We start from the raw sequence: 25362 nt of genomic DNA on the forward strand, positions 1-25362 counted from the left end.
AACCGAGTCAAACTCAAAACGAGCAGAAATTAACACAAGTTGGGCTCAAAACTCCTAGGCCTTCCCAAGGTCATAACAAAATTTGCACTTTACTGAAAAAATATAAATGTCTTTACTTTTATAACTTTAATGAATTAAATAATATTAACATTTTGATAATTAAACATCAGTATATGTATATTAAGCTGACAATGCACATTCATTTGTATTTTTTTTTCAGTAAAGTGCAAATTTTGTTCTGGCCTTGGGAAGGCCAGAACATTAGTTCCCTCAAATCACTTTTGACTATTAAAAAAGGCATCAACCCTTTCTATTTTCAATCGAATGAGCCCTTTTCGAAGTTCCCACGACAACTTCTTCGATACGAAGTGCCCTGGTCTAAAGAACAACAACAAAAAAATAACACATTATAGCCACATCGATCTTTACTATAAAAATGTCAAGCTTTACAATCACTTTCGACTATTAAAACGGGCACTAGGCCTTTCAATTTCCAATCGAATGAGCCCTTTTTGAAACGACAACGCTTTTCTGTAAACACCTTATACGCCCCCAGGGCATACATTACAACCCTTACCCTAAGGGCTGTTAGGGTGGTTGTCATCCTCTAAGACCTAACTTCCAAAACTTTCATCTACGTTAAACAAAATGGCTATCTCAAAATTTTGATTGGATGTGTTTGGGGAAATGGTGGGCGAGAGAGGGGCGGTAGTCACTCTCCAATCACTTTCAACTATTAAAAATGGTACTAGCCCTTTCAATTTCCAATCAAATGAGCCCTTTTGAAGTTTCAACGACAACACTTTCAATAAAAATCTTATATGCCCCCAAGACATAACTTACAACCCTTGCTCTGAGGGCTGAGGGGGTGTCATTCTCAAAGACCTAATTTCCGGAGCTTTCTACTACGTTGAACAAAATTTTGATTGGTGTGTTTGGAGGAATGATGGGCGTGAGGGGGGGAGTTAGTTACCCTCCAATCACTTTCGACTATTAAAAAGGGCACTAGCCCTCCCAATTTCCAACTGAATGAGCCCCTTTTGAAGTTTTGCGACAACTCTATCTATAAAAACCTTATATGCCTCCAGGGCATAGCTTAAAACCTTTGCCCTTGGGGCTCTGAGGGGTTTGTCATCATTTAATACATCCAGAATTTTCAACTACGTTGAACAAAATGGCTATCTCTAAAATTTCATTGAACTTTATTGGGGAAATGGTGGGCGTGAGAGGGGGGGGGGTTAATTACCCTCCACTCACTTTAGACTTTTAAAAAGGGAAATTTCAATTTCCAATCAAATGAGCCCTTTATGAAATTTTTACAGCAACTTTCCATATAAACCTTATATGCCCCCAGGGCATACCTCGCACTGAGGGCTCTGAGGGGGGATTGGATGTGTTTTGGAAAATGGTGGGCGTGAGAGGGGCGTTAGTCGCTATTCAATCACTTTCAACTATTAAAACAGGCACTAGCCCTTTCAATTTCCACATGAATGAGCCCTTTTGAAGTTTCTACGACAACGCTTTCAGTAAAAACTTTGTATGCCCCTGGGGAACAACTTACAACCCTTGCCCTGAGGGCAGTGTGGGGAGGGGTTGTCATCCTTAAAGACCTAATTTCCAAAACTTTCAACTACGTTTAATAAAATGGCTATCTAAAATTTTTGATTGGATGTGAGTAGAGGTGACCCTATTGATCGTGTCACCCACCCCTGCTGCCACCTACAACTTTTTTTGCACCCCAAATAAGGGCATAGAATCATTAGGGAGAACACGTGGTTAATGGGGTCAATGACCTCTTTTTCCAAGGTCGATTTATTTGATGTTTCTATGTGTAATAACTCCGGGGCGAAGGTTGCACATGCGCATTGAATTCTAACTGGAACAATGTTATTGATCTAGGACTCGAGGGGGAAGTGAATTTCCGAGAACTTGATTGCGTAATCGATCACGGATGTCATGGTGTCCAGAAATAGTATTTGTTGTTGTTGTAAGTGTACGCTCACAGCGAATGTTATGATCCAGAAATAGTATTTGTTGTTGTTTTGGTCATGTACATGCTCGAGGCGAATGTCATGGTGTCCAGAAATAGTATTTGTTGTTGTTGCTCTCGAGCCAAATGTTATGACTTTCCCGGAAACAGTTAGATCACGTGTTTCCTTCTCAGCCAATCAGAGGGCTTTGTTTAGATATGATTTTCCCCGTTACATAACAATTCACCCTTGAGATTTCGTATATAACGGACATGCAATGTGATTCAATTATCAGAAAGTATTTTGACGCTGTGTAAACAACAATGGATAAATTTGATAAACTTGAAGCCTTGGCACCTTCAATTTACCATGTAAGTACATTTTTTATTTTCAAACGAATTTTCCTTGGACATCCTCCAGTATATTCAGCAAAAACGTAAATATATTCCTTTACCCCAAATCCCCCCCCCACATACAATACAAACATCACTTTACAATCTTTATACTCACTAGGAAAACATAAAATATATTCTGTTACCCTCAAAACCTAACCCCATCCCCCTTTGTTTTACAACCAAAATTCTCGCAAAAAGAAATAATTTTCTTTTCGTTAAAGTTTGACTTTTCTCTATTGTGATTTAGTGTCTACTGACTTCTGTCAATTTTTAATGTAAATGCCGTTCTGATTTGACACAAGACTCCAGTGCGTGGTTAAAATTAGCAGTCACCCTTTTAAAGCACTTCCTGTAAAGGTTTCTCAGATCAAAATGGGATGTTTTTCTCCTGTCAAATTAAAACGCTTTCATGCAGACAATTGCAATTTATTAAGCGCAGGCATATACAATCTCTTTTTGGAGAACCAGTGAAATCTCGTTATTTTCAAATTAAGATCTAACAATATATTTAGGACATTGACGAAAGGGGGAGGGGGCCATGCCTCAATTCTATCGCCATCATTGTAAGGTGAAAACAAACTGTTTCTTCGCGTGACAAGTAAGGGGGGTGAGTTTAAGAAAAAGATACATTGCTTTATTATGCGTAAATTGAATAGCATTTTTACCATAATTTTCGGTGGACGGGGGGGGGGGGTATTTTCCCATGTCTTTTCTCAGGGATATTTTCCGTGGGGGGTATTTTCCGTGGTCTGTTTTTCTGGGGGTGTGATAAATATACAAACTAGGCCGGCTTTTGAATGGTTCAGTGAGCCGTAATTCTCAGATTCAAAAGGATGCGATATCTTTCGCTGTGGGGATGGGGTACTTTTCCATGTCTTTTCTCAGGGATATTTTCCGTGGGGGTTATTTTCCGTGGGTAGGGTAAATACCAGCTATCGTAAAAGGATATGGAAAGATAAAAAATAGTGTTAATACTTTAAATGCATCAAACAAGGCATGTTCAATACAGATTAAAACCAGAAAAGAACAGAAATGCATAAAAATACGAAACTAGGCTGACTTATATAGCCCGGCTTTTGAATGGTTCAGTGAGCAGTAATTCTCAGATTCAAAAAAAAAGGATGCAATTAGTATATTTCACGAAATTTTTTTACGTTGTGCTTTCTTAGTGATAAACTAAACAAAATTATATGGATGAGGGTACTAACTTTCTTTCCGTGAAAAGGGGGGGCAAATTATTTTGATACCAATTTTTTCTCTTCTTTTTAAGGCCAATTATGAAGAATGTATGGCACCGCCGCCCGCTAAGAAAGCCAGAGATGACAAGACAACCCCATCAGTGCCAGCCCCAAAGCAGCCTGGGTTTAAGTTAAAGAGAGAGTGGACGGCTTCTTATAATATGGTGAACCCTGCCGAAGCTATGCAAGATCGTGAAATAGCCGGCCCAGTCGCACAAGAACATAGCGACGTCGCCCCGTCCACCCTCCAACACCCGTTACCTGGACCCGGCCCAGTCGCGCAAGAACATAGCGACGCCACCCCGTCCACCCTCCAACACACGTTACCTGGACCATCCGGCACCCAAGCTCATAGGGATTATGCAAATGTGAGCATTTTTTCCTACCTTTCTATTTCTTCATTTTTCAGTCTTTTTCAATCCCAATATAAACATATCTCTGTGAGATATTAACCCCAATATTATCTCTGTGAGATATTAACCCCATATTACATATCTAAATGTAATTTTTTATGCAGAGAAACCGCTCTTTTTCTAATCTTTGCTATCGCTTCGATATTTCATAAGCGAATATTCTTAGGTAATTTCTCTTATTAATCACCGCCATTGAAACTCAAAACGCTATTTTTTCTATTCTTTGCTATTTTCTCTATTGCTATCACATATATTTTTAGGTACCTGTGAAACTCCGTGAATGATCTTTTTCATATAATTTTGAGAGAGATTATCACATCTGTCACATATTGTCGTTCTAATTTACACTCAATATTTCTATTGTGCCATGTTTCGCTCTTACATAGAATAAAAGAACTCCAATGTCCTAAAATATTAATTTTGCAGACAATTTGTTCTCCGCTATTTCAGAAAACACAGAATTACGCAAAGGCCATTGAAACCGTGATTGACTAAAAACCACTAATGTAAAACAGGGAAAGGAGATGCCAAAATTATTTATAACCTCGCGCGGGGTGCTTTATGTCAAAACAGAGTGGTTTAATGTCTAAGAAGTGTATGGGGAAAGTGACTTAACAATTTTCAACATTTTAAAGTTCAAACTCGTTCATCTAACCACCATAATTTACAACTCTTGTGTTCACCGAACCTGTAGAGCGGAGTTAGAAATATTTCAACTTTTTTTGAGACATTAGGTAAAAGGCTGGGAGCCGCGGAGCCCGGAATGCGCCGATGGGTCCGGGGAGTGCTGTGGGGGCAAGGTTAGGGAAGCGCCACAGGGGTGCGCCACGAGTCAGGGAAGTGCTACAGGGATGCGCCACGGGTCAGGGAAGTGCCACAGGGAAGCGATGCGGGCCCCGAGAAGCGCCACAGGGATGCGCTGTGGCTCCGAAAAGCGCCACGGGTCAGGGAAGCGTCACTGGGATGTGCCACGTGTCTGGGACGCGTTGGGGGACGTGCCACGGGTCAGGGATGCACCACGGGCTCGAGAAGCATCGAGGGACGCGTTGCGGGCCCCGAGAAGCGCCACAGGGAAGTGCCGGGGCTCCGAAATGCGCCATGGGTCAGGGAAGCGCCACAGGGGTGCACTGTGGTAAAGTTCCGCTAAAAAAAAAAAAAAATTTTTTTTAAAACATTTAAAATAAACGATCAAATTGTCACCTTCCATGACATATCTTAGATTATCTTCAGTTGTATTAAACAAATGTTATTAAGCAATAATAATCCAAATTTTAAAAAAAGTAGGGATGATTTGAACACTTTGAAAATAAACTATTTTTTCATTTGTAGGTTGTCCTGGTTTCATACTCGCCATCTCCCTCCTGCTCGTCAGTTGGAGAGGGAGAGGAAGATGCACATATGGAGCTCCCCAACAGTTCACTATGGGATGAGTTACATCAAATTCCAGATAATATTGACTAGTTTTTAGATGATTTTTTAACTAATTTATATAATAGCGCAGTTGAGCTGGTAGACTTTAGCCAGAAAACACTGAAATTTTTAGATTATTTTACTGGTAACCCTCCCCCTCCACCCTCCTATCCCCTCACGACTCCACTTCGAACAACTGAAGTGGAACAGAGTCCGAATATTGTTGAACAGCGGGGGGGAGGGGGTAATATCCCCGCGGGGGAGGAGGGTACAACACTCCCGGACTTTCAGCTGTCCAACAGAATTTTAAATAACATAGGTGTTTACACTGCGGCGTTTGGGGACCCTTTTAATTCGCTTTTGTCTGGTAATTTTGTCTATGACCCTGTAGAAATTGTGCATATCTATGTAGACACAATTCGTGCACTTCTGGAAAACCAGATTCAGTTGTGGGGAGGTAGGGATTCAATTAAGGTTTCCATTGTTTTAAAGGTTTTTTATTTAAATGAGGGAAAAAGCGAGGTTTATTATCATTTTATACATTCCGAGATGCGTTTGGTTTATTCAAATTTAGAAAATTTTGAGTTTGCTTTCACGGATTGGGTAGATCAAATTATAACGCATCTTGAGAACTTTAACGAAAATGGAGGGGGTTCAGGAGTTCTTGTTATTGAAAATTTAAGCATTAATATTTTCAAAATAAAGACAGATTTCATTGTAAGAGGGGGGGCTGGGTCTGAAAGGAATACTGTTTTAAAATATAATCCAGATCTAGTAGGTTGTAGAGGTGTCCAGAAGATCTGTTTTGAAACAGATCAAAAGTGTTTCAGATATGCTTTCCTCATCTCAGCATTCGAGCCTCTAACCCGGGACGCTACCAAGCCGAATTTAGACGTTTGGGCTATACACGGGAAGGAAGGTTCCCATTTCCCAGTTGTAGATTTTTCTTGCTTAGAAGGAAAATATCCAGTGACGCTCCGATCCATTGACATTTTTGAAAGGGCTAATGCCCATTTAAATATCGGCGTTACTATGGTACAGTACGAAACTGAGTTTGAAGATGGAGCACGCTCAAAAAAGAAGGGGGTGGTCTTCCCCGTAAGGGGCCCGTCAGTTAGTTTGGTAAAACACTGGGTTTGGTTACTATACACACCACCTAGTCAACCGAACACAATCGGGCAATTTAACCCTATCATTGACATTAGTAGAGTTCTGGGGGGTGGGAGGAAACAGAGTGCCCGTTTCTACTGTCCAACATGTCTCTCTAGATTTTGGACTGAACTAAAGTTACAAGATCACATGAAGCATTATATCCGGCACGGATACCAGACAGTGGAAACGGTTGCTGGGGATAAGGGAAGTCTAAGTTTCAAAATATTCCAGCATACACGTCTCCAGTGCAAGATAATATCGTTAGATTGTGAAGCGCCGTTAGTGGAATTGACTGATCACAACTTCCCACACCGAGTCAAAGAATATCATCCTAATGCAGTCTTCTACGCCCACGCGCAAAGAGATAGTTCTAACACCATGCGGTTGTTAGAAATAGTTGAAACATTGGATGAGTGGGAGTGCATGGACAAGGCGCTGACTAAACTGATTGGTATGGCTAATGGTGCTATTTCTCGTTTGAGAAATACCCATTATCCAATGGTGCTGTCTGCAGAGGATCGTCTCGCGATTAAAAATCAAAAAATATGTTGGGTTTGTAAGGGGGAGTTTGCAGAGATGGATAAGGAGACTAAAGGGAAACGTGGGGGGAGGGGGAAAGTCAGAGATCATGACCATTTGTGGCAGGAAATATCCTCGGGGGGTAGTAATTTTAGGGGGGTTGTGCATCAATCGTGTAATTTAAATGTTAGCCAGCAGTTTTTTATCCCTGTTTTTATTCATAATTCCAATTATGATTTGAAATTTATTTGACCGGCACTGGCACGTATGCAGAGGGGGGGAGGGGGAGTAGATTGTCCATGGGTAAATAATTCATTTACCTATAACATCATTCCCAAATCAGACGAGAAGTTATTGCTTCTCGAACTGAAATGGCAGGCAGTGGATAATGGGCATACGTGTTGGAATAAAATAAGATTTTTAGATTCTTTTAGTTTTTTCCTCAAGGCATTGAGTCAATCGATTCAAGTGCAAAAAAGCGACAATTTTGATAGCTTTTCCTTGCTTAAATAGCACTTTCCAAACGGTGAAATGTATGACCTGTTGACCTGCAAAGTTATCTACGCATATGATTATTACTGCTCTGGTACTCGCTTAAGCGAGGAGAAACTACCTCCAATTGAAGCTTTTTACAATTCATTGACCAAGAGTGAATGCACAGCCGAGGAGTATGAGTTTGCCAAGAAGGTGTGGTCCAAGGGGGATTGTAAAAATGGGTGGGATTATTGTAGACTGTACTTGGCCACTGACGTTTTAACTCTTTTAGATATAGTCTGTAAGAACACAGACCAGATCTATTCAGAGTTCGGGTTAGATATAGGCTACTATTTTTCGACACCCCATTTAGTGATGGATTTAATTTAAAAAATTAGCAGGGCGGAAATAGGCCTAATCACCGACATAGATCAGCACCTTTTTGTAGAGCGTTCAATGAGGGGTGGGTATGTTTTTCATGGGGACCGCGTCTTATCAACCGATCCGAGCGGACAAAGCACCGGTGCAAAGTCAAATGCAGTGTCTTTGAACATGAACTCATTATACCCCTCGGCAATGTAACACTACTCTTGTCCGTGTGGGAACTATCAATGGCTTGAGAATCCTTGTGAGTTCCCCGACATTACCACCGTCGAGGACAATGGGCCACAGGGATGGTTCTTTGAAGTTGATGGTCACATTCCGCTGGCGCTTCACGACTCAGTCAAAGATTTTGTCTTTCCTTGTATCAATCGGCCGGTGAGCAGGGACTCTCTGAGCCCCTACAATCGTTCATTGGTTGAGGATATGGGGATGCATTGGACCCCCTCCAAACAGAAACTGATTGCTGATTTGGACCCTAAAGAGAATATCGTTGTTCACTATGTGCTTTTGCACTGGATGGTGAGCAATGGCTTCAAAATCACTAAAATACACAAGGTCCTACAGTTCAATCAGCGACCCTACTTGAAAACGTTTATCGACACCTTTGTCGATAAACGCTCTAAGGCAAATTCAAAGGTGGAGAAGGAAATGTATAAGCTCATTCTAAATTCAGCGTTTGGCAAAATGTGTGAAACCGTACGGAACAGATCTCGCTGTGACGTCGTGACTGACCCTCTAGAGTGTGCACGAATTATTGCCGACCCCAATTTTACATCATTCACGAGCATAGAGGCCGGCATGGTTCTTCTACACAGGCGAAAGCGAAATGTAGTACTGAACAAGAATATAGCAGGCGGCAGTTCAGTACTAGAAATTTCAAAAAAGCTCATGTTGTCTTTCTTTTACAATGTGTGCAAGGTGCACTGGCCACAGGCGGGGGAGGTTCAAGGTTTCCTATTATGATACAGATTCTCTGCTGTTAAAGGTAAATGGGCCTGAATTGGATTTATTGGGTGATTTGCCAAATGGGGTGCACATCAGCTCGCGGATGGATTTCACCAACTGGAATCCATCACTCTACCCGAGCTGGTGAAACGTCAAGCCCCCAACCAACTATTAAAATTAAAATCAGAGACGGGGAGTGATTTGATATCCAGGGGGGTGTTCCCGGGCCCCAAAGTTTAGTGCGTTGAAACACATAGTGGGGATGAAAAGAAGGCATGTAAAGGGCTGCCTACAGAGTTTGTAAAAATCAATTTTAACATGAGCGTGTACAGAGACTATGTAGAAAGTAACCTAGTGCCAAGATCACAAGTGCTTGCAATTCGCTCTCTACAGTATAGAAATTATACTGTGAGAGTGGAAAAGAATGCAATGTCGTGTATATCCGACAAGGTCTATGTGCTCGAGAATGGTGTGAGTGTCCTACCCCACGGCCACTACCGTATTTCAGATCGAGTTGAATGCATTGACTATCGCAATCAACTTGGTCTGGATAAATTAACCTAACCAACTAACCACCACCACTCAACCTGTACATAAATTAACTAGGCTGACCCAATCTAACCACTTTAACTCAACCTCATCTAACCCAACCTCAACTAACCGACAGTAGCAGTGACGACAACCATTGTTTTTCCATTGCGGTCCCCGGGGGGTGAGGGTCCCTTCCCACGGCCGCCCAGGGGTGGGGGGTCCCCGCCCTCGGCCGGCCGGCCTTCGGCCCCACGGCCCGGGGGGAGGGGGGATCCCACCTTTAAATTCATAACGTTCAACTGTGCTATTGTTCCCAGTGTGTGTGTGTATTTTCTGTTGTACAAAAAAGTGCAATTGTATAGAAAAGTGTTGACAAAAAGTGTTGTATAGAAAAGTGTTGATGATGGACAAAAAGTGTTGTTGTTGTACATAAAGTATTGTACAGAAAAGTGTTTAAAGACAATTAGTGCTTATTTATAAAGTGTTATCATTGCCCTGTGTTCATGTTGAACAAATAGAGTTTTCATGTTGACCATGAAATTTTGTCACGTTGAACAAGTGTTATTTTTATTGTTGTGCATGTTGACTGCAAATATTTGTTTTCATGCAGTGTCGAAATAAATGCTACCATGAAATATTGTTTTTTTTGTTCTTGAATAGATAGATCTATGGGGAAAATTATTGCTACTTATTCATTGAGCACATACGATTTAGAGTTAGTTGCATTCAGACTGTTGTCAACAGCAGCATGTATCAATTTAAAACACCATTCAGATCGTTTCTGTGTGGTCCATCAATGTCGGGAAAAACAACACTTTTAGCTAGAATAATTCAAAATTGCGATAAAATGTTTTTTGGAAAAGCCGAAAAAAATCTACTATTGCTATAGTATTTGGCAAGAGTCCTATGATAAAATAAAAGCTATTGCCACATCCATACCAATACAATTCATACGGGGACTTGATGTTTTCAATAGTATTGAACCGACCTCATGGTTGATTATTGATGATTTGGCTGAATCCATTGAACAGTTCTCACAGGAAATGCTACAACTGTTCACTGTTCGCTCCCACCATGAACACATTTCCGTTACCCTCGTTCTACACAATCTGTTTCATCAGAGCAAATGTATGCGAACCCTTGCTTTGAATTGCACTGTCTATATTATCTATCGAGTCGTTCGTGATTCTAGCTCGCTAATAACTCTCAATAAGTAGATATACCCCGGTGCCCCAAAAGTTCGATTGTCAGCATACACTCAGGCGAATAGCAAACCCTCTGGTTACATTTTGTTGGATCTTAATCAGAGCACACCCGAGGATCTTCGTGTAGTCACCGACATTTTCAACAATGAAATTACAGTATATCTTCCGGTGAACAGTAAAAAAGACTATTAGTCGCCATTATGACACTGAAGAAACTACACGAACATCGGCATCTGTTTTCCGTTTTAAGCACTTCAAAACCATTGCTTAGGAAGGCTATACTCAAACATGGGGTTGACAATGATATCAATAATCTAATATCTGAACTTTGTTTAAATTTAACTGAGGGCAATGTTCAACTGCCAGAAGGTGTTAGACAACAGAAAAAGCAACATCGTTCCAATGTACGTGCCTTGGATTTTAAAATAAAGGTGAAAAAATTTAAAAGAACACGGCTCCATCAAGCAGGCGGTAGCTTTTTCACACTTTTACTGCCAATAATTGCAGGACTTGTAAACAGTTTTCTCTAGATGGCAAAACCCTATAAATTGACACCATTTGAACTTGTCCTCTCGCCCACCGAACATTTTGAAGACAATCTAAGCAAATTCATTAACGATGAGAATATTGCCGATGACAAAAAACTGCTTTTACTTCAGGATGCATTGCGACGTGTGGACAAACATAAACCATATCGGGAGAGACCTACCGTCTTCACTGATCCCTCTAAACAGGAAACATCTCAAGATTCTGCAGCAGCATCAAAGGAGAAGGAATTGAATTCAATTGTATTGAAAATTGGAAACCTATTGCCATTGACCTATCGAGAACAGATTAAAAGATTATGATCATATCTCGTGTTGAAATCTGGTGATCAAGTTCAAGTCGATAGCGCAGGGAAACGAATTTTAATTCAGGGAAAAAGTTATAATCTAGTTGATTTAATTTGCGATATGGTGACGAATCGTTAAGGGCTTTTATCCTTGGACAATAATCTATACACATTTCTGTATGTATCAAACTTTCCCAAAAGTCTTATTGTCAATAAGCAAATTCTAAAGAAACTAAGAGAATATAGTCCACCAACAACGGCACCATATAAAAAAGAAGAAGATTCAATATTTGAAGATACTAACAGCAGCAGCAGCAATGATTTTACAACACCTGTGGCTGCTAGTCAAAAACGAAGACGAATTGATTCGCCCGCCAGTGTGCAAAAGGGGAGTGGACATTACACTACGTGTTTACGTTCAAAATGGATGAAGTTTTGAAAGGTGTCTATGAAAATATTGGCGAAGCGGAGAGTTTAAGTTCTCCCAAAACGCTTTCCAAAGCTGTCTCCGGCACCACCACATTGAAAAATGCAAAAGAGTATCTAGAAAATGAACCGAGTTACACACTACATCATAATCAGAGGCTTCGCAGTAAACAATATCGACAAACTAAAGCCTTTTTCCCTCTCCATATAATGCTAATGGATCTTTTAACTTTAGACGCAGTTCAATAGCGTCACAATGCCCCCTAAAAATATATCTTAGTGGCAATCAGTATCTTTAGTCGCTATGCCTATGCCATTCCACTGCGGTCAAAGAGAGGTGTTGAAGTTGCACGGGCCATTGAAAGTATTCTCGAACAGGATTCATATAGAAAAATTCAATCGGATTGTGGCAGTGAATTTGTTAATCCCCATGTGCAAAAGGTTCTTTTGAAATATAATACAACACTTTATCATAGTCACAGTCCGATAAAGGCTGCATTGGCCGAACGATTAATAAGAAAGATTCGTCTATTAATTTCAAGATATTGCACTTTGAAAAATACATCGGCTTTTATTCAAGATTTAGATAAAATCATGCAGATATACAACCATCGATCCCATCGATCTCTGTCCAATTCTACACCAACGGATGTTCACTACAATGAAAATACATTTGATGCTTTTCTAAAGCAATACTCCAAGGGTGAAAAAGAGAAAAAGAAGAAGAAAAAATTCAATGTAGGTGATACTGTTCTAATGATTAAACCCAACACTGATTTTTAAATATGAAATTATCTAATGATCATTGAAATTTACAAATTTTACAATATTTTAGCCACCAATCATTGAATATATCGGCTACAAAACACTAAGGATAACAAGATTTTGAGTGGTTTTTATGACGATGAATTACGAAAATTTAGAAACACTAGCGACAGGTATCAAATTGAAAAGATATTAAAGAGTCGTACACGTCATGGTAAGAAACAGTGGCTTGTTCGCTGGCTAGGATACAACTCAGATTTTGATTCTTGGGTCAGTGCTGAAGATATTAACAATACTCAATGATTTCTATGTGACTTTCATGTCCAATGTTTCTGATCCTCTCTACAATGATCTGAATAAAACAAGTGATTTTTGGACAAAACTCTCCCCCACCATCAATTTTGATGGAAAGTATGAAGTGGCTCTTGTCGACTGTATTCTCAAAAATACCTAAGATATCCTGAGAAAGGCTCGTAAATATGAAATAAAACTCAGACCATATGATTGGCCACCTCCACCAGGTGATGAAGAACAAATTCAAAAATCAATTGGATGGATTATCCATACATTGAACTACCCTATGATGAGCTCAACTGCAAAATTTATGGATGTCGTAGTATCTATAAAAGAATATGCGCTAGTAAAAAAGGTACTGTTTATTTCAAATCCTCAAAGGAAGAAAGTAATATCTGTATTAGTTCACCTACTGCAAACGAAAGGATTATTCTAAACGACAACCTAAAGAATGTTCTTGGCTTTAAGCTCAATATAATTAATGGCAAAAGTGTGTAAAACACTAATTTCATTTTCTATGACTATCCACCTGCCTTCACCACAGACACCTGTATATTTCTCTACGCTTCATTTATGGAAACATCTATAGTTGGTAACTCAAATGTCCACCTCCTACGATTTCTTGAAAGAAAAACAAATCAATAGCATATTTACAAATACCATATAAGTCATCTTCAGTATATCCCAGTAAACACTTACTATTAGGAAATCTTTCATTCAAAACTAATAACATAATTGGGTGATCCCATAGCAATTTCAAAAGGTTTGGCTGTGATTACATGCCATTTTCGACCCATCATTCAACAGCAAGATGTCTCATAAAAAAGTGGTATTCACTTGTCCTGATATTGACTGTTATGTTAATACTCTTGGTCCAAGACAAGAGGTTAATAGAATGGAGTATTACAAGGTACACTCGACAATTTCTGCATATAGTCTCGGTATCTTGCTTGTTAAGCTGTATTGCTTGTTACTGGTGTGCTCCAGAACACATATCGGAATGGCCTCAACCACTTGTGCAGTTTCGGCGATCTACAATTGGGGTTTTGGCAAGGATGTTAAAAAAAGTATTACGGAAAAACATCGGTTCTGTGCATAAGCCCTTGGCGAGAAATTAAAACAAACCGGAAAAGGTTTAAAAATGTCAAGAAACAATCCATCATTCATCAGTCTCCACTCAGGCCGGAAACGAAAGACATCCCTTTTGTCAAAGAAAAGAAAGAAAAAGCCGACACGTGCTGTAACCAGAAGCCTCAGGAAGAAAATTGTTAGATCGAAACTAGATTTCTTCTCCTAAAATGTCCTACCTACCGCATAAGGATTCTCAACCTTCAATCACCGCCTCATTGAATCTATTCAATGTTGAAAATGTTGATGTGAGTGTCAAGCATGGATACTATGAACACTTTTATCCACAACAACCCCTCACCGACAATATCCACTTTCAAATTTATTCTTATGAAGACTACTTTATGGACATGTCTTCAACATTTATAGATTTGCAAATGAAAGTCCGGAAATCCGATAATACAATGCTAATTCGGGCCGATGGACTATCTTATGAAAATTGTATATTACATAATTTATTTCGTCAAATGAGTCTCTACATCAATGGCAAGCTGGTGAGCACAAGCAACAATCTCTCAAATTATACAAGCTATTTGCAATTCATTTTGATGACACCAAAGTCATATAAGGAATTGACAGGTACCTCCAATGGATATGAATATATTAAAAATACTGATATTACAGATGCGCTTAAAAATGCTACAACTAGTGAATTACATCTAGTTGGAAAAATATATCATGAAATATTTAATATACCCCAATGGCTGCCACCCAAAGTTAAAGTGGATATAAAACTAACGCTTGCACCCTCCAATTTCATATTGTGAAAGGAACTTGCTGCCAATCCCGAAGTAAGTCTCTTCCTCATCTCGGCAATACTTCATGTACGCAAACAGCACGTCATGAGTTCTGTTGCTTTGGCCGTGGAAAAACTGAGAGTCAATGGCAACAATATTAAACTACTTGTTCCTCATACAATCACCAATCAGCATCATATTGCAATGGGCTCACGCACCTTCACCGATTCATCCTTTATCAATGGTGAAATACCATCAAAATTGGCTTTGGCATTTGTAAAAAGCGCCAGTGCAATAGGATCATGGACTGAATGCCCACATAAATTCGAGATGTTTGGACTTTCATCTCTTGTGTGCAAAGTAAACGGCATCCCACTCTACAATCTATCTTTTGATAGATCCTATAGAACACTGTACGAGTTGACCATGCAAACCCTAGATCATGACTCTCAACTATTTGAAAATGGTATAACCGAAGATATGTTTGCTAAAACACATGGTATCATTGTATTGGATTTGTTAGGTACACAGGATGTGAGTATAGTACGTACGGGGAGTTTGCGTTTAGATTGTACATTTGTCGACATATTGGCTGATAGTATTGCACTAATCTCAATAAACCAATGTGAAACCTATTGAGAAATCACTCCCGAAGGCAGTGTTCTACTAGACTTAGCGCCATGAACACCAGTCAAATAACCATTGTATTTAATATAGACCCCTACATGTCCCAGTACAAATCCTATTGTCTACCCTCGGACTTTCTTTGAAAAATTCAAAGTGTCAACAATACATTGATTATTGTTAATAGCAGTCAGTCGACTGTGCTGACGTGTCATTGGCTGTGCATCTTTCAAACAATGAAGACGATTGAATTTTTTGATCCTCTTTGTCTACCCTATACATTCTACACACCTCACATCAGCAACTATATTGAGAGCAGTGGGAAAACTATTATTCAAAATCGAAAAAGGGTTCAGGATCTAACGACTAAAAGCTGTGACTTCCATGCACTACTACACTTTGTGTTCCGATGTCGTGGCTATATTTACAAGCTCTTTCTCCACATTTATAGTGACAATCCCCGTCTGAATGACTTTCTAGTGGAAAATATTCTCTCGGACCTATACAGTATTGATTTCAGTGCCCTAAGAGTAAAGTGCTTAAAAAATGTTTGTGAATTTGTTAATTAATAAAATGCATATATATATATACAACAATGTCTTTCAATCTTCACTTTAGCTTTCTTCATCTTCGATGTATAGACCACTATCGTGAACTACTAATGCCGGTAAATCATTTGGATTCACTGTATATTGATCTTGATTGACTGCAAAGTCAGGGTCACATTTTCTACAGTACAATGTAACTTCACTCTTGTCATATCTCTTTGTATAGTCAATAATACTATTTGCATTCATATTATGAAATTCAAAAGTTTCAATCTGTCTATTTGAAGCAATATCACATACAGTGTTTACAAATGGTGAATCACATTCGGTAACTGCCAAATAAAAATCACTTGGTTTATAATCATAGTAGGTGGTGTCATCACAACGATGACGTAGAAACCAGATTGTCTTGTTACCCCAACAGTTGAATCGTAGACCAGATTCCTCTTCCCAGAATAATTTAATTTCGCGACGATACCATTCTCGTAGAAATAAACTGAAATCACGTTTGGGATTCTTTCCAATCATAGCGGGGTAAGTATTCTCCCACTGATCACATTTATCATAGTGACAATTGGAGCACAGGTGCCCTCTAGGATGTGAGTCACACACCTCCTCAAGACATGAATTACATCCTTTAATTTGTACTGCATAGCCTCTATGTAATTTACAAGGATTACATAATTTACACTTTTCGCTATATTCATCAATAATTGTACACTTCTCACATTGATTCCAACTGCCAAGAGTATACATGCAAAATGTACATATATAGAACATTTTTTGGTTTCCGATATCAACTCACTCACAGCTAAAACGAAACTGATCCTCTTCGTTCGATAAATTCAACGAGATGGAAATGGTGGAGAGAGGAGTAGCTTTGTGAAGTTACCTCTTTCGAATGATTGGGGAGCCATCTACATTGAATCCATTGGCAATATTTTCAAAAGTATATCCACAATATGATTCTGTCTTGTTCCAATAAATATATCAATAAATTGACTATATGTATTTGAATCACATTTTAACAGTTTCATACAATAGGCCAATGGGGGGGGGGGAATCACTCCTCATTATATTGTCAAGTGTTCCCCGACAAGAGAATATCCTGTGTTTAAGAGATAACTCGGGAAAATCATCATCCAAAATCAAATGTTTTTCCATAAACACTAGATTTGATCTAATTCTCTCTTTCTCAAATTTATTCATTTTTCAATCCTTTCACTCTGACTGTTGACTCTAGACTGACCCTGATTCGTCAGCTCTAACCAGAAAAGCATGTACAATTAGTGATAGAGTTTATTGTCTTCAATATGTTTCACTAATGTACTTAAAGCACATTGAAGTCTATTCACATGTGCTATATCAACTTTTGCAGCGAAACATAATTGATCTTCCAATTTAAATGTGGTCAAAGATGTCACTAATTTTGTTTATAGTGCTTTCCGTTTTAGAAGCAATTAAGATCCCTTATTGATTTTTGTCGCAATGCTTTGCGCGATTGTAATATTCCCACCAGCTCCACTATCAACTTCTAAGTGAATAAAAACTTCGCTCGACGTCACACAAATATATCCTAATGAGTAAAGTCAAACTGTTCTTCTCACTCCTTTGAATTCTATTCACAGACTAATAAAACTATAGCAAAAAACCCGTTCCTTATATTCACTCCGCCACTAATATGTAAACAAAGGCCGCTGATTGACTGAGAAGGAAACATGTGATCTAACTGTTTCCGGGAATGTCATAACATTGGCGAGAGCAACAACATCAAATACTATTTCTGGACACCATGACATTCGCCTCGAGCATGTACATGACCACAACAACAAATACTATTTCTGGATCATAACATTCGCTGAGAGTGTGCACTTACAACAACAACAAATACTATTTCTGGACACCATGACATTCGCGATCGATTACGCAAATCAAGTTCTCGGAAATTCACTTCCCCCTCGAGTCCTAGATCAATAACATTGTTCCCGTTAGAATTCAATGCGCATGTGCAACCTTCGCCCCGGAGTTATTACACATAGAAACAACAAATAAATCGACCTTGGAAAAAGTGGTCATTGACCCCATTAACCACGTGTTCTCCCTAATGATTCTATGCCCTTATTTGGGGTGCAAAAAAAGTTGTAGGTGGCAGCAGGGGTGGGTGACACGATCAATAGGGTCACTTCTACTGATGTGTTTGGGGAAAAGGTGGGCGTGAGAGGGGAGTTAGTTGCCCTCAAATCACTTTCGAGTATTAAAACGCGCACTAGCCCTTTGAATTTCAAATCAAATGAGCATTTTCTCAAGTTTCTACGACAAAGATTTCAATAAAAACCGTATATGCCCCCTGGGCATAACTTATAACCCTTGCCCTGAAGACTGTGGGGGGAGTGTCCTGCTTAAAGGTATAATTTCCTGAACTTTGAATGTCGTGGGACAAATTGGCTATCTCAAAATTTTTATTGGATGTGTTTGGGGAAATGGTGGGCGTGGAAGGGGTGTTGCCTTACAATCCCTTTCGACTATTAAAAAGGGCACTAGCCATTTCAATATCCAATAGATTGAGCCCCTCTTGAAGTTTTTGCGACAACGCGTTCTATAAAAACCTTATATACCCCAAGGGCATAACTTACACCTCGGGCCCTGAGGGCTGTGGGGGGGGGAGGTTTGTCATCCTCAAAGACCTAATTTCCAGAACTAAAAACTACGTTGAATAAAATGCCTATCTAAAAATTTTGATTGGATGTGTTTGGGGAGGTGGGAATGAGAGGGGGGTTAGTTGCCCTCCAATCACTTTCGAATATTAAAAAGAACACTAGGCCTTTGAATTTCCAATCGAACGAGGCTTTTTTGAAGTTTCTACGACAACGCCTTCTATAAAAATCTTATATGCCCCCAGGGCACAACTTACAACACTTGCCCTGAGAGCTTTGGGGGAGTGCCCCCTCAAAAACATAATTTATATCTTGAAATCAACTACGCTGAACAAAATGGCTATCTCAAAATTTTGATTGGATGTGTTTCGGAAAATGGTGGGCGTGGAAGGGGTGTTAATCGCTTTCCAATCACTTTCGACTATTAAAAAGACACAATCCACTCCAATTTCCAATTGAATGAGCCCTTTTCGAAGTTTCTACGACAACTTCTTCGATACAAAGTGCCCTGTTCTAAAGGATAAACATAATACATTGTGCCAACATCGTTCCTATATGCCCCCAGGGCATAACTTAAAACCCTTGCCCTGAGGGTTTTGTGGGAGTGTCCTCCCCAAAAATATATTTTCTATCTGGAAATCAACTACGCTGAACAAAATGGCTGTCTCAAAATTTTGATTGGATGTGTTTGGGGGAATGATGGGCGTGGGGAGGGGGGCTAGTTGCCCTCCAATAATTTTCTACTATTAAAAAGGGCACTAGCCACTCCAATTTCTAATCGAATGAGCCCTTTTCGAAGTTTCTACGCCAACTCCTTCGATACGAAGTGCCCTGGTATGGAATAAAAAAATAAAAAAAATAAAATAAATAAAACATTATGCCAACATCGTTCTTTACTTAGGCAGCGCAATTGCGCTGCCAATGACTGTAATTTTTTGTGGAAACACCACAATGATGTTGTCGCATAAAAATGTTTTGCCCCATATAGTCTTATTGCTTTTATACCATGCTTTGATTCATCCATATGCTTCGTATGGCTGTATGTTATGGGCAGGCAATTTTTATGTGAATTTTTGAACGTGTTCAGACTCTTCAAAATAAAGCAATGCGTCTTATTGGTGGATATGTTGAAGGCATACATAACAATTCAGCTTGCTTCAATAAGTTGCAAGTATTGAATGTAGGACAGCTACGGGACTACCAAATAGGAATTTTTGCCTATCAATGTTGGAATAATGTTAGTCCAGAGGTTTTTTGGGATTATTTTAGTGACATTAGGTCTTTGCACCATTATGAAACTCGTCATGCTAGTGACTTCATTGTTCCGAATATAAGTCGCACCAGGGCCCATTTCCATACTGGATTTTCCGAACCTAATGTGTGGAACTCTGTTCCTGAGAGCATTCGGGTGGCTGAGCAACTGGCTTTATTTAAAAATAAATTGAAAAAATATTTGTTAGGTTAAGGGCCATAGTTTTTTTTAAATTATTATTTGTTGTTCCTTTGTTTATAGTCAATTATTAGTTAGTAGATGAATTGTATGTACCCGTCCAGTCGCAAGTGCTTTTTTTGTATCTTCCTTGGGGCAGGTATTGGATTATTAGCTAAATGTATTTGTTATGTTAAATAAAATGAACTGAACTGAAGGTAAAGAACAAAAAATGAAGTAATTTTAACATCAACGTCACCCAAATCAGTCGGTTAAAATGACCAGCTAGTAATTAAAATCCAAAGCCCCCCCCCCCCCCGAACATTTTCATTAGTGAAACCTCTCACTGGTACCGCACTAAGTCCAGGAGAAGTAATTACTCATACTTCTTAGCGTCAAACTATGAGCTTTGCGAACTTTTATCACATGTCATCTCTTCAACAGTTACCACTAACTTCATATTTCCAAAATAATGTTCTTTTGCTTTTATCTTAATCTGCTATGATAGCTCAACCCCTAAAAAAAAAAAAAAAAAAAAAAAAAAAAAAAAAAAAAAAAAAAAAAAATGTAAAGATAAACACCATAGGACATTCAACAAAATATTTTCTGGCTGTATTTAGGAATACTGGTAGTATATTTTAAAACGTTCTTTTCTTCATTATTATTATTTGTCATACTTATCTTTTGGCTGATCAATTTTGCAAGTATGGGGAGTTTTCCAGTGCCAAATTTTACCGCGAGGCGAATTATCGGGGGGGGAGGGAGTCCAAGGGGAGATACGCCTAGTACCATATCTCCTAGGCATCGTAATGATAATGGCTAGGACTTTTACTCAAGGGACAGAAATTACATTCAGGGACGCTCCGTAAGTAGTTTATAGCATAGAAAGAATATAGATAGCAAGACGTATCTACCGTATTCAAAATACATACTTTAAATTACCGTCAAAGTATCCGTCTTTAAATAGAATAGAGATTGCAGCAACAGATCTCCAATAAGAAGCCACCCAGGTGGCTTCTCACTGCATGTACCTTGTTATTGTAACATCCTACGATCATGACATATTTTCATCAGGTCGTAGAGGACGTGTTGTTTAACAATCATGTAGCGATAAATTCATTCGACTTACTGAGAAACTCTTAAAATTTACCTTACACTGGATAACTACGCATGTGTTAAGGATTTTGAAAATTTTCAATATTTTAGCAATTTTCTTTTAAACCAGGGCAGTTTCTCCAGGAAAAAACAAAAACCAGCACCGTTTATAGCAGATACGGTGAGAGCATATAATGTCTGAGTTTTTCCTAAGAACCGTAAAAGCTCCATGGCCAATTTTCAGGAATATGACAATTTTCTGGAATGAAATGAACAATAATATAGCCTACGTATTTGGTTCTCAGTTCATGTTGTTCGAGCCGGCAGGTGAGAAGAATTTTTTTTAGTGAAACAAAGTTTGGAAAAAAATTTTTTGCTAAAAAAAAAGCCCTCTACTCTTTTATGTCATTAAAAGGTTTTACATTTTTTCTTTTTTCCTTATGGCTGGTGATTTTAATGAAATCTATGCAATCGTTAGGCTACACTACTAAAATGTAGGGTAATTCAACCAGACCCCGACAGGATTTTTTTTTTACTCAGATATTACTGAATGTTTAACATCTATTTCAGACATTTTTCAGGTTCTATTATCAAATTATATCTGATACACACGCTTAAACTATCTGCTATTTAATGCTTGCCATGTTTTCCCTATAATTAACTTTTAAGCTATGTAAGTCAGGGAAAAAGGGAAAAACTAATTCACAGTCTGTGCCTAAACCCGACACGATAACAAATTATTTCTTAAGTTCACTCAGTTACGCTGCATTTAAACTTTTTTTTAATCCTAATGGCTGAAAACGGCACGTCTAACGGTATAATTTACACTAACATTATATTAGCCTCAATCAAAAGCATAATCTAACAGAAGGGGAGAGGTTAGAAGAAAAGATCCAAACAAAGTAAGAACTTTACCGAAAGGAGCCAAAATCTTAACTCTGGATCCCCGTAGTAGATGAGGAGCTTACGCTACTACGCTGGCCTCAATTGTATTAACGATGTCCCGAGTCGCCAGGTCATTAATGGTATATGTTCGATAATTATAAATAAGAGCTTTTCTCCTATTGAGATTCCTCTGCCATATCCTATGTGCTCAAGCGACAAAATAATGTTAGTATAAAGGAAAATCTTACGAGATCTTCAGATTCTTCGTCCCTTGCATACCGAGCATAATCTTTGTGTAGAGTTCTTAGAAGAATCATCGATACAAGTCCAACTAAGAAAAGTACCATCATAAAACTATTGAATATGCTGAACCAGTGAATCTGAAATAATACACACGAAATAAAATAATAAACACAATCAATTTTGATTCCGTACATAATGAAGAGATTTGGGAATTATTAGTAAAGTTTTTATGAGACAATCAGTCGCTGATAGACATAAAATCAAACTGTTTTTACTAGGGCCCGACCGATATGGATTTTGGGGGTCCGATACCGATACCGATATAATTTGCCAAAAAATTTTCCTCCAGAAAGAAAACCTTACCTAAGCTTAAAGTCTACATTTTCTGCCGATATTCATACTTACATATTTCTCTTTGGTCTTACACACCACTGTGGATTCCAAATAATGCAAAAAAGATTTATTTGGAAAAGATTTGAAAAAAAACAATTAAACCAAATAAAGTTCTAGTCTGGCAGTGAAACTATTTTAAGCCGGTTTAGTTACATAAACACAAACACGTGAAAATCTGATTGAAAGAACTGTAAGATATTTGTTGAAATTGACTATTCGAAACCCAAATTTCTATATAGCGGGAACTTGTATTTTAGTCATTCACATATTAATGTGAAAACTTTACATTACATTCATATCTTAATATCGAAACCATGCTAGGCACACTAGATACAGGGATCCAGCTAGCGTTTTAAGTTTGGAGGAGGGATTTAAAGAATGTATCGACAAAATGCACTGTATCGTCGAAAATGCCATGTATCGACAAAATGCAAATGCAATGCAAAAGCACTGGATGCCATGGCTTAAATTGATTGAATATTGGATCTTTCACCCACGCAAGTGAACATTGATTAAACAGACATATATGGTTTATTGTACGTTTTAGTTGTTTTTGTAGAAGTTGTACGTTTTTGAGCTCACCATACATGTCGAACATTACTGCACCAGGTGTGTATTGACAAGTATCGAACACAAATAAACTTTGACTCACCTGTGCTGTTCTCTCCACCATGGTCAGACTTAGATGGTGGCTCCACTTCAAGGACTTTCCCATCAAATATACATCAATCAATTGATATGTGTCAATTTTTTTAGGTAAAACGTGCCTTTAGCTTGTACATGCTAAAATTTCAGAGATAATAACATAATTTACGTTAGGTTGTATGTTTTCAGGAAAAGTAATAAAATATAAGCTTTAACAACATTGTATTGATGTCAGATAAAAAAGAATCAAGTTGATTTCGTTGTTATATAAAGAATATGCTGGGTTCTAAGACAATCTCTAAGAAGGTGTCATATTTGTTTGTATTTGGAAAAAAAAATTCTTCTTAATACATAATACGTATTTTCAAAACTTTGAGGCATTGATAGCCAATCGATGGCGATGGCAATCGATGGCGAAAAAGCAAACCAAATTAATGCTCCTGCAAAAGTCTTGAAACCGACCAAAGCTTGCTACAACACTTCAGGTTTAATAATGTAAATCCAGCATTCTTTGGTGAGCTAAGGGTTTGCCTCTTGGCCTAGGGAGCATGGTTGTAGGCGAAGAGAACCACAACGAAATGATTTATAAACATTAGGCAAAACTCAGTGTTTGAAAATGTCTCAGTCCCCCGTTTTGCCCACGAGTCCAGTGGATATTGTCCATCATGATTCAACTCTATGGTCCCTTCGTCCCTTGGAAAAGGCCTTCACTTCGCTTATGCGTCGTCTTCTTTTGAATTTTTCCAATTCCGTTGGTTTATCACAATATCGGTACTTGCACCTTTCTGGCAGTTAATCTACAAATTCAGATAAGTCAAAACTTGGTTAAGTTTCCTTTTGTTTCATGGAATATTTTTTAAGTTTCCCCATATGGACCTGCCACTCGTATCTTATAAGAAAATTTAATACTTTTGCATTACTGCCATGAAAATAATGTTTCAATGTATAATTCCCGTTTATCAAAATAGGACCATTTTTGGACATCGGTACTGACACAGTAATCTGTTGAAGTGATGTTTAATTTTGGTCTTTAATGTTTTATTGTTTTTTTATCATTGCTCTGTCTTCTTGTTTTTTTTTTGTTTTTGTTTCTTATGTATGGCGGGTTTTCAAATAAATAAACAACATGCACTATTTCCTGTTTGATATTGTTGTTGTCAAATGGTAACACCTTAGTACATGATAGAGCTGAAGACAACAAAATCACTTATTTATTTAAAGCAGGGATATCTTGGGTAGAAATAAATTGACAAGAACGTAGAATTTGTAAATAAAATCTGCACATTAAGAGGAAGAATTTCGAGATCACGTGGTTAGTATGAGGGGAATTGTGTAGGTTATATAGAGACCCTACGCACTTGTCGATAGGTAGCGAACATTTTAAGCGTATTCTTTATCTTCCTTTCGGCTGGAATGGACAGCTAGTTTTAATTTGTTTGGAATTAATGCAAAAACTGGACAGACACATTGCGCATGTTTGACAAAATCCATTTTAGCTATGGTTTGTTTTGATGGAGAGTGGCGTTGTGACAGTAACATTCCTTATCCAATATTCTGGTGCATACTCAGCATTTTATTTACACTTATTTTCTGTAGTTAATTTTTTTTTTTTTGGTACTTAAAATTAATCGTTAAACTGAACCCTAGACATTATCCACCAACCATTACTGAGCACTATTAAGATAGCAGTAGTTATTCTTCAGTATATTCACCTAATTTTTGGGAAATTCCATCATTGTATTTGTTTTATTAATCTTGCCCAAATTTACTAAATTTACATACTAAGCCAGTAAAACCATAGCGCTTTGCCACCCAATCTTTTCTTCCCATCCTTTTTTTCCACCACAACACCAAAAATATTAGGATTGAGGAACCCCGCTACCCCCTTCCGCCTTCATATATGACTACTCAAAAATTCACCCTAAACCCACAAACATACATGAAAAAAATGAACATAAACCTCCAAAAGCTGACAAGATCCAACAACTTCAAACTCATTTTTTTTGGAGGTGTCCTTTCCATGTTACA

The 25362-nt window shown here is 38.4% G+C and overlaps 1 protein-coding gene across 1 annotated transcript in view; it reads right to left on the reverse strand.

Moving 5' to 3' along the window:
* TM9SF3 (transmembrane 9 superfamily protein member 3) overlaps positions 1 to 25362 on the reverse strand; it is a 696120-nt gene that overhangs the window by 54674 nt on the left and 616084 nt on the right. The window contains exon 6 of the mRNA XM_089100609.1: positions 22302 to 22433. Coding sequence (XP_088956735.1) covers positions 22302 to 22433 — 132 coding nt within the window. The remainder of the gene's footprint in view (positions 1 to 22301; positions 22434 to 25362) is intronic.

This window comes from Artemia sp. Qi Xiang Cuo, chromosome 2, assembly GCF_049724085.1.
Source record: "Artemia sp. Qi Xiang Cuo chromosome 2, ASM4972408v1, whole genome shotgun sequence".
Classification (NCBI taxonomy): Eukaryota; Metazoa; Arthropoda; class Branchiopoda; order Anostraca; family Artemiidae; genus Artemia; species Artemia sp. Qi Xiang Cuo.